Here is a 10808-nt window from a genome sequence, read left to right as displayed (position 1 = left end):
AAAAAAAAAAAACCACATTTATATATTTTTTTGCAATTTATTATTTTTTTTTTACCATTAAAAAAATTTAAGTACAGTTGATTTACAACGCTGTGTTAGTTTCAGGTGTACAGGACTTTTATTTTTATATTTCTAAAATTTTTACTTTATTTTTGGCTGTGTTGGGTCTTCATTGCTGCACGCAGGCTTTCTCTAGGTGCGGCGAGTGGGGGCTACTCTTCATCGCGGTGTGTGCGGCCAGGCCGATTCCTCTTTGCTCACCTTTCCCAGAGGCACGTGCCGGAAACCCCGACTGCCCAGTATGAGGAGTGACTGGGTCAGGGAGAAGGCAGTAAAGCCGTAGAAGGATGTCCGAGTACCCACATCCTGTTCGTAGCCCTTAATGACAGCTGCACTCAGTCTAGATGGAAAGACAAAATCAGACAGAACACATGAGTGCAGAAGGGGGATGCGTGGAAAGGAAGGAGAAACCGGGAGACAGCACTGATTTACAGAAACTCTCTGGAGAGCCCAGGAACCCCGCCTTCCAGATACAGACACGGAACACCCTCTCAGATCTCTCAGAAGAGCCCAGCTCTGCAGGAGAGGGGGTGGGAGGGGGCCGGGGAGGGGAGCTCACCGGAACACGTAGTCATGGCCGTCTATCTCTGGGCCCACTTGGGAGTTGTTCAGGATGCCCCCGTTGCCCACCATGACACAGCTGATGCATCGGGAGCTCCCAGCAGGGAGGCTGGCCAGGAGCAGCTGCTGCTGGGGCGCCGGGGATGGGGTGGGTGGGAAGCAGGGCACGACCTTCTGCACCACTGCAACGAGGGGACTCCATTCAGAGCCCTGGAAGGGCCAGGGATCCAGTGGCATTTTTCCCAGGGCTGGTGGCCCCCAGGGAAGAGGTGGACCAGACACAAAAAGCATTGCCCTCTGCTGGGGCCTAGCACACACCCCGGCCCCCGGGGGCCGAGGACTCACAGAAGTTGAGCTCCATGAGGCCGAAGGGCGGAGCGAAGTGCTCCAGGCGACCCCACTTGCTCTGGTTGAAGTGTCGAGTCCAGGAAGAGGGTGAGGTTGGGCAGAAAGAGATTCTGGAGCCAGGGTGACTTGGAGGCTTTGATCTTCACTGAGTCAGGGCAGGTCTACATGCAGGAGGACGGGTCAAGCAGGGAGAGGCCCAGGAAGGCCATGGCCAAGGGCTGGTTGGGCGGGGGTCGGGGGGGCAGGGGCAGAAAGCAGGCCTCAAAGCTGGGAAGGCGTCGGTCTCTGCTACCTCTCTCATCCTATTCCCAGGGCCTTCTGGCGCCCCCCTCGCCATCGATCGTCCCAGCCTGCTGTGGTCAGGAGGGCTCCCAGGGAACCAGTGGTCCTCAGCCCTCAAGGCAAATGTACCTTCCTATGTGTGAGAGGATTGGACCAGTCTGTGAACACGCTGTGGGCCCGGCTGTCTCTCTAAGGGCCATAGAATTATCTCTGCGGGAGAACAGGGCTGGCCTGTGTTCCTGTCCCTTAGTCCCTGCCGGTTCCGGCCCCTCCCCCTGCTGCGGGACGGGATTCCAGCGCAGGTCACACTCTCTCACTGGGATTGATGACCCTCTGGGCTCCTAGGGGCCCAGGACAGGGCCTTCTCGCTCACACCCTGGGACCTGCCTTCCCTGCCCTGCTTCTGGCCATTATAACAAGGAAGGATGGGATGAGAGCAGTGTTGGGGGAGAGCATGGGTGGGCCGAGGCAGAGCTTAGGATGGGAGCCTGGGAGGGAAAGGAGAGGTGGGGCCTGGTGGGGCGCAGGAAAAACTCCCCACTGGAGGCCACTTACGTCCAGGCTGTATTTTCCTCAAAATCCCAGTGCGACTCAGACTTGAAGTTGGTGGCCCACAATCTCTGGCCTCTCTGGGTAGTGGGGCTCTGGACAAGGGCTGAGGACGCGGTGGCCTGCGCTCTGTCCTTGGGTGGGACAGCCTCTCTGGTGGTTCCTCTGACTGCCTTTCCCGTCGGCCTCGCTCCTGCAGGGGTCTGCACCCCAGCCTGATTTTCTGGAAGGGGCGTCCTTGCTGTGGCTGCCGCGTTGCCCTGCAGCTTCGTGGGCACCATCCTTGGGGCCGTCGGCCTCGCGCTCTGGTCCCCTGACCCTTTGGTCATCCTCGGGTCCTGACTGTTCAGTGACGGTGCCTCCATCCAGCCGGAGGCCACCCCTCGACTTGAGCTTTCGGGAGCAGCGTGTCCCCCACGGTGTCCTTGCTCGCCTGCGTCTCCGTTGCTGCCATCCTGGCTGTGCTGGGTGCTCTGCCTGGCCCCTTCGGCACTGGCCTTGCCAGCCTCCGCTCCTCTGCCCTCTCCAGCTGTGTTGGCTGTGGCCTCGGGGTGTGTGTCCCGCATACTGGTCTCCTGCACTGACTCCACGTGGGCAGTCGTCCCGTCAAACCAGTCTCCAGGAGAGACGAGGGAAGGGCCATCACTGTCCACTACCCAAAACTAAGCTGCACTTGTTGGCAATGGGTCTGGAAACTTACTCTGACCAATAAAGAACCCTTAGTGGTGGCACGGAGTTTGGGGAGCTGGAACTGGTTGCCAAGGGCAGAAATGAACTGCTCACCTCCAGCTCTCCATGTTTGCACCTTTGTGGCTCCCAGCGTCTGCTACATTCCCAATTGTGAGTCTAAGAATGAGTTTGTGTGAACCTAGTCCTGTCACCTCATATCTGTATGATTCAGTGGACCTTTTTTAAAAAAGTAAATTTACTTTATCATTTATTTATTATTTTTGGCTGGGTTGGGTCTTTGTTGCTGCGCGCGGGCTTTCTCTAGTTGCGGCGAACGGGGGCTACTCTTCGTTGTGGTGCGCAGGCTTCTCATTGTGGTGGATTCTCTTGTTGTGGAGCACGGGCTCTAGGCACGTGGGCTTCAGTAGTTGTGGCTCACGGGCTCTAGAGCGCAGGCTCAGTAGTTGTGGTGCACGGGCTTAGTTGCTCCGCGGCATGTGGGATATTCCCGGACAAGGTCTTGAACCTGTGTCTCCTGCATTGGGGGGCGGATTCTCAACCACTGCACCACCAGGGAAGCCCCAGTGGACCTTTTTTTAAAAAAAATAAAGCATAGGTAACAAAGGTAACTTTGTCCACAGGGAAAAGGGAAAGACGCATTCCTGTTAAGACCATAGCTGCCAACCTTGATTTTTGAAAGATTGATGCCTACCAGGGCCCCGTGGGGCTCCCAGGCATGGAGGCCTTTTTGTCCCCCATTTCTTGTAGGCAAGACTCCAGCCTCCATGACATTCGCTGAAAGGGCAGATTCGAACAGTTGCTAATCAAGGGAGGAGCAGCCAGGAAAGCACCTGAGGTGAGATTAAAGGGACCAGAGAAGCTCATCAAGATTAGGAGAAAGAAGACCACCTGAGGGCCTGCACACACCCTAATCTTGTCAGCAACCCCACCCTTCTGAAGCTCTTGCCTTGATCCTTACTGCACACCCCTGGCCACAGGCCTGACTCTAAGGCCGTTCCCTATTCCCCAGGGAGCGGGCACAGTTCCCGAGGTGCTAGCGCGCTGTGGCCCCTCTGCCGGCCAAGTAATAAAGCTATTCCTTTCCTACTTCACGCAAAACTCTGTCTCCGCAATTCAATTCGGCCCCGGTGCACAGAGAAGCTGAGCTTTCGGCACCAAGATCTGTCTTAAAGGCGTGCTTCGAATCCTATCATGAGTCCATCCCTGCTTAAAAGCAAACTGTTGGAATTCCCTGGCGGTCCAGTGGTTAGGACTCGGTGCTTGCACTGCCGCGGCCAGAGTTCAGTCCCTGGTCGGGGAGCTAAGATCCCGTAAGCTGTGCGGCGTGGCCAAAGGAAAAAAAAAAAAGCAAACTGTTGATTGTTGGAAAAATGTACGTACTTGGCAAATATTTGTCGAGAGGCCACCACATTTGCCACATCTCATATTAGATGCTGGAGATGACAGATGAAAGGCGTGTTTCCCAGCCACAGGAGAGAAGTCTAGTGAACAGACAGCCGTGTCATTACAATATGAAACACGTACTGTGCTGCGGAACGTTTGAGCATGGTAGGAACGTGAAGGAAGGAGCTCTGTCTGGGCACCGTGGAAACAAGGACTTCCATAATTTAGGACTTATTTAGGCCAGCTTCCTTGTTCGTCCTTTTCTCACCACATGAGTGCCTTGCCCTGAGCATTCATCCAAGCCCTACCTGTGTCCCAGACTCCACCTTCTCTTTGAACCTCTCAACCCACAAAAACTCCTTTCCTCCAGGGACCTCTACTGTTATGGCGTCCACGTAGTTATATAAACAGTTTCGCGGCCCTTTTCCTAGCCCTTAAAATCTTGGGCAGATTCAATAACTTTACAGTCACTGTTGAAGTCAGGACAAATCCTAAACGCATATTCATCAGAGCTTCAAGTTACGTGAAACCAGAACTGATGAAACTGAAGGGAGAAACGGACAAATTCAAACCTGCTTTGGAAATAAGTCAGGCCTTTTCTTCTAAAGCTAAACATACACCTTCCTTATGACACACCAATTCCACCTCTAGATATTGACCCAAGAATAATAAGAATATGTGCACAAAAAGATTTGTACAACAATGTCCACAGAAGATTTACTTATAATTCATAATAGCCAGAAACTGGAAACAACCCAAATGTCCATCAATAAGAGAATGGATAAACAATGTGTGGTATATTCATACAATGAAATGATTTAGAAACTCTAGAGGATCCTCAAATTCACCAGTGGCCTGAGACATGCAAATTAAAAAGAGAAACATGCTTTTACCTATCATATGATAAAACTTTAAAGACATTCACAAGATCCAGTGTTGCTACAGAGGTTGGAGAGAGTTAACTCACACACCTGTCGGTGTAGCCTTTTCTGAGGATGACTTGATGGTATCCAGTGACATTTAATGTGAACATAATCCATTATCTTGGCAATTCCACTTCTAGAAATCTACCTACAGGAATACTTACATAAGCACCCAAAGGTATGTGAAAAACCCAAGTGCCCATCAATAGGGTCTGGTTAAATAAACTATATCCATTCTATAGAATGCTATGCAGCCATGAAAAGGAAGGGAGTAGATCTATAGGTGCCAACATGGAAGGAGGTCCATGATATAGTGTTGATTTAAAAAGTCAACCTGTGGAGCAATGTGTATAGTGTGATACCTATCTGTCAGTCCATCCATCCATCCATCATCCATCCGTCCATCCAACCATCCAACAATCTACCTGTCTGTCTGTCTATCTATCTACCTACCTACCTACCTATCATCTACCTATCTACCTATCTATTTCCCCATCTGTTGTAACGGCTTGTCTAACATAAGGTAAAGAGCACAGATTATGGAACCAAGATTCCTGGGTTTGAGTCGGCTGGTAGCCGAGTGAACTTGGGTCATTCATTTAAGCTCTCCGAGTCTCAGTATACTCATATACTCATAAGCATAGTGCCTGGCATATAGTGAATGCTAAAGAAGTGTTAGCTACAATAATATAGTAATTATTTGTACACCAAAGCATTAAGGGTAGTTACCCGTGAAGACTGGGTAGAGATGGGGGTATAATGGAGAGACCTTTATTTCTTGCTTCACCTTTCTGTATTTTTTAAAACTTCATGAGAGCATTTTTTTTTTTTTAAGAAGATATTGGGGATAGGAGTTAATTAATTAATTTATTTATTTTTGCTGTGTTGGGTCTTCGTTTCTGTGCGAGGGCCTTCTCTTGTTGTGGCAAGGGGGGCCACTTTTAAAACTTCATGAGAGCATTTTTTTTTTTTTAAGAAGATATTGGGGATAGGAGTTAATTAATTAATTTATTTATTTTTGCTGTGTTGGGTCTTCGTTTCTGTGCGAGGGCCTTCTCTTGTTGTGGCAAGAGGGGGCCACTCTTCATCGCGGTGCGCGGGCCTCTCACTATCGCGGCCTCTCTTGCTGGGGAGCACAGGCTCCAGACGCACAGGCTCAGTAGTTGTGGCTCATGGGCCTAGTTGCTCCGCGGCATGTGGGATCCTCCCAGACCGGTGCTCGAACCCGTGTCCCCTGCATTAGCAGGCAGATATGAGAGCATGTTTTACTTTCAAATTCTAAGAATAGTGAAACAAAATCATTCAAAATACATTGAATCTGGAAAGAAAGGGATCTCTCACTGCTGGAGATGTGTTTATAAGAAAACTGGTCTGGAGGGTCCTTTTGAAGAATTAGCTTGGGACCCAGAATTTCAGCCACCCCCCTAAGTGAGTGATCTCCCATTTTACTGACAAACGTCTCAGGGGTTGTATGATTTAGAAATTAATGGAATTCACAGGATAAATCTTTTGCTTTAGGACACAGCGAATGGCATGTCAGAACTAACCCCAAAGCTGGGGTTATTATTACTCACAGACCCAGAGAGGAAAATAGTCTTATTTTCTACTTACGCCTTCAGGAGTCCAGGCCAACAGTTCTCTAACTTCTGCTTCTACCTCCTCCATGTACAAGCCCCATGGCCCCCTGTTTCCCTGTTACACCACCTCCACATCCCCCAGGTCTCCCCTTTGAGCTTCCTTGCCCGTGGTTCTGCCAACCTTCCTGATCGCTGACACCGCTGTAAACACAGAGGTGTCTCAGATTTCCCCAGTCGTCCCTGGGCTGTAATTTTTCAATTTCTTCTAATAAATCACGGGGAAATTGGAAAGGGTCAGAATCTTACCTGGTAGGCGTTGTATTAGGTTCCTTAATAAAGGAGGGCAGGGCAAAGAGAAAGAAGGTGAGCACAGCCCAAAGCAAGAGCCATTGGACAGCTTGGCCCAGGGCCTCATGATGGTGGGCGGGGCCGTGCAGGGAATTTCTGGATGTCCTGGGGCTTTGATGTAGACAGCAAATAGTTTAACTGCTCGGATCTCCCGGCTGGGGTGTGCACACCATTTTATCTTAACAAGCCACGCTGGTAAATGCGGAGTCTATCAGAGTCTGTCAGGGAAAGGAGCCGCCTTCCCTGCATTATGAAGGCTTATAGGCTGGCATGGCTTGAAGGAAGAGAAACTCCTTCTGTTCAGACAAGGTCACCTTCTTTTTCTTTGTCTCTGAAGCCGATTTCTGAATGTAGAACTTAATGAGAAACACACACACATTACATGGAACCTCACTTTTAACAGGTTCCAAACCCTCGGGGCCCCCGGACAAGTGCGTGGGCTGGAAGGGCCTTGCACAGACTCCATACTCAACATGAGTTTTAAAAGAAAAATACAGGGAACCCATTCAGGGTTGAGACCCCCGAGCAATCTTTCCCTGAAAGACCAGTGTGCAGCCATGGATGGGAGCTCTGAGAATATCTCATTTCCCGAGTATTTAGAAAAATAGCTCTCAATCTTGGGTGCCCATTAGAATCACCCGAAGCTTTAAAACGTTCTGATGCCCTGGCTGCACCTCAACCAGTCAAACCAGAATCTCTGAGGATGGGTATTTTCCACGCATGGGTGTTTTTTAAGTTCCCCGGGTGATTCTGATGTGTGGCCACGTTGAGAAGCGCTGATGTATAGCCGTTCGGTTCAGCCTTCCCTGCCTCTCATCTGAAGTCATGCACCGTGAGATGCCTCACATGCACGAATGCAACCCTCACAGCCACTCCAGGAGCTGAGCATTATTATCAACCTCACTTTACAATTGAGGAAATCGCCTCTGTGCTCAGGCAGCTTGCCCAAGATCACGGCGTGAGCCGCTTAGGAACCAGATCCATTTGCCCCACAGACTGTATTCTTACTCATTGCACAGCAGCACCTCTGAGCCTTGATAAGAAAAACAAAACACAATGCAGAACACTTGGGGCACATGCACAACTCAGAGAAATAATATCAAGATCAGTTGTAGAAAACTTAGAACATTCAGGGATGCAGCCCTTCCTAAAGTACTATGGATTTTCAATATTTAAAATAACTGCTGACAGTATGGTTGAACCATGCAGGTGTCTTCAAGCAGTTGAAGTGGGAAAGGTGCAGCTTGGAACAGCAGGGCTTTGATGGACTTGGGACTTGGGTTCCCTGCTCACACACGGCAGTGTGCATCCCTCTGGACACATAGCTTCCAGTTCTGTACCCAGAGTTCTTGGCTTCCACCCAGGGGATGTGCCAATAAATATTTAAACCACCTTCCCCAGGGAGGATGAAAAAGGTATGAACACGATACTGTAACTCGTGGCACTATTCCAGGGGATGGGCTGGAAAGAAAGAAAACTCTCTTAGTACTGATTCAGTCTCTGTCTCTCTCTCTCTGCACACCTAACCTGTAAGTGCTCAAACACTGACTCCATAGTAAACATTTTCTGAATAGACCCCTGTCCTGTCCTAACCCTTTGCCTTAATTGACCCTTTGCCCTCAGTTTGCCTGCGTACTTTGCACACACAATTCCCCGACACCCTGGTGCCTGTTTGCAATGCCAGGCAAAGGAAGTGCACCGTGGGAAGGGACTTGCTTACCCACAGCACGGGTTTGCCTAAACAGAGTGTCTGTTTCACCTCACCCGTGTTTTGCACAAGGCACTGGCCATCACTCTTCTTTCTGGCTTCCACAGGGCATGGAGACCTAGTTGAGCTCCTGAGTGCCAGCTGAGCTACTGTACACAGCCTTCCTCTCACCACCTTAGGGGTAGGTTGAACTTGGAGTTCTTGAAACCAGCTGGTAGGGGCGGGTTCATTCAGAATTCTCGCTTCCTGGTTCTCAGGTTCCAGCCCAACGTGCTGCTGTGTGTGCCTGGGTCGGATGTGAGATCCAGAGAAGTATGCGTTTTCGCGCAAACTGACCTGACAACAGTTTTGTAAATATCATCACGATGTTCGTGTTCAGTCAGGTTTATTTTTTCTCTCCTTTTTAAGGGAAGGCTTTTGACTTTAATCTTCTTTAAGGACTTCCCTGGCAGTCCAGTGATTAAGACTCCGCGCTTCCATGCAGAGAGTGTAGGTTCGATCCCTGGTTAAGGAACTAAGATCCTGCAAGCTTATAATTAAAACAGGCTTATAATCTTCTTTATACAGCAGCCCATAGGATGTGTGAGACCTTACCTGCAGATATGACTTGTTAAAAGATTATTTTCAGCAGAAGGTAAAATCATGACTCATACAGATATGAAACATGAAAATGTGTTACAGATTTTATTCCACTCATGAGAGAACCAGGCAGATGTAATAACCGATTCAAAACAGAAGTGCAGAAGCACACACTAATATAGAGCAAGGACTGTAAAAATGGGATGGGAGCAAAACTGGTTTTTCCACAGCGGGGAGGGAAATCACAGGCAGGGCAGAATTTGAATGCTCATAAGCAACCTACAATGTACAGAGTTGTAAAGTTGCTCACAGATGATGGAAAGCTAAGGACTTCCCTGGCGATCCAGTGGTTAAGACTTTGCCTTCCAGGGCAGGGGGTGTGGGTTCGATCCCTGGTCGGGGAGCTAAGATCCCACATGCCTTGCGGCCAAAACATAAAACAGAAGCAATATTGTAACAAATTCAATAAAGACTTAAAAAAAAAAAAGATGACAGAAAGCTAAAGTCAGCTAACCTGGAGGGATGTCCTCTAGATAAGGCACATTTTTCCACGAAGCACAATAGTTTTCAAAAGAGAGTGAGCAGGGACTTCCCTGGTGGCGCAGTGGTTAAGAATCCGCCTGCCAATGCAGGGGACACAGGTTCCATCTCTGGTCTGGGAAGATCCCACGTGCTCTGCAACAAGAGAAGCCACCGCAATGAGAAGCCCGCTTGCCACAACTAGAGAAAGCCTGTGCACAGTAACAAAGACCCAATGCAGCCAAAAATAAGTAATTAAATTAATTTATGTAAAAAAAAAACCCCACAACATACCCATCCACAAGCACTAGAATGTTGTTGTTTTATAAAATAAATTTATTTATTTATTCTTGGCTTCGTTGGGTCTTCGTTGCTGCACGCAGGCTTTCTCTAGTTGTGGTGAGCCAGGGCTACTCTTTGTTGCAGTGCTCAGGCTTCTCACTGCAGTGGCTTCTCTTGTTGTGAAGCACAGGCTCTAGGTGCGTGGGCTTCAGTAGTTGTGGCATGCAGGCTCAGTAATTGTGGCTTGTGGGCTCTAGAGCACAGGCTCAGTAGTTGTGGCACACAGGCTTAGCTGTGCTGCGTCATGTGGGATCTTCCTGACCAGGGCCCGAACCTGTGTCCCCTGCATTGGCAGGAGGATTCTTAACCACTGCACCACCAGGGAAGTCCCCTCCATTGTTTTTTGAAGAGAAGTCAGGTGTTAATCTTATTGTTAACACATATCAGATGAATTGTTTTTATCTTGATGTTTTCAAGATTTTCTCTCTCTTTGGCTTTTAACATCTTGACTATGATACGTCTGGGTGTGGATCTTTTTACATTTATTCTATGTGAACTTTTTTGAGCTTTTTGGGTGTGTGGATTGGTGTTTTTTCATCAAATCTGGGAAGTTTTCAAGTGTTATTTCTTTGAATATTTTTTTCTCTCTGCTCCTTCCCATCATGCACATGTTGGTGTGCTTAAGTGGTGTTGTTCCACATCTCTCTGAGGCTCTGTTCATTTTTTCTCATTATGTGTTCCTAGTGTTCTTCAGACTCTGCATAATCTCTATTGATCTATCTTCATGTTGACTGATTTCTTTTTCAACTCAAGTCTATTATTGAGCCTCTCCAGTGAATTTTCTGTTTTGATTATTATACTTTTCAACTCCAGAATTTTCATTTTTAAAAAACAATTTCCGTCTCTTTATTAACATTCTATACTTCATGAGTCCTCATTATCATACCTCCTTTGCTTCTTAAACACAGTTTCCTTTGTTTTTTTTTTTTTTTTTTTTTT

The 10808-nt window shown here is 48.4% G+C and overlaps 1 protein-coding gene across 1 annotated transcript in view; it reads right to left on the bottom strand.

The window, feature by feature from the left end:
- ST6GALNAC1 (ST6 N-acetylgalactosaminide alpha-2,6-sialyltransferase 1) overlaps positions 1-10808 on the bottom strand; it is a 35898-nt gene that overhangs the window by 12919 nt on the left and 12171 nt on the right. The window contains 10 exon segments of the mRNA XM_007472409.1: positions 258-400; positions 620-803; positions 967-1043; positions 1045-1130; positions 1786-1823; positions 1826-2188; positions 2191-2290; positions 2292-2416; positions 6555-6574; positions 6680-6826. Coding sequence (XP_007472471.1) covers positions 258-400; positions 620-803; positions 967-1043; positions 1045-1130; positions 1786-1823; positions 1826-2188; positions 2191-2290; positions 2292-2416; positions 6555-6574; positions 6680-6826 — 1283 coding nt within the window.

Source organism: Lipotes vexillifer, unplaced genomic scaffold (genome assembly GCF_000442215.2).
Source record: "Lipotes vexillifer unplaced genomic scaffold, Lipotes_vexillifer_v1.1 scaffold518, whole genome shotgun sequence".
In the NCBI taxonomy this organism is placed as follows: Eukaryota; Metazoa; Chordata; class Mammalia; order Artiodactyla; family Lipotidae; genus Lipotes; species Lipotes vexillifer.
Note: the sequence above shows the minus strand (reverse complement) of the source record. Positions and strands in the feature narration are given on the sequence as shown.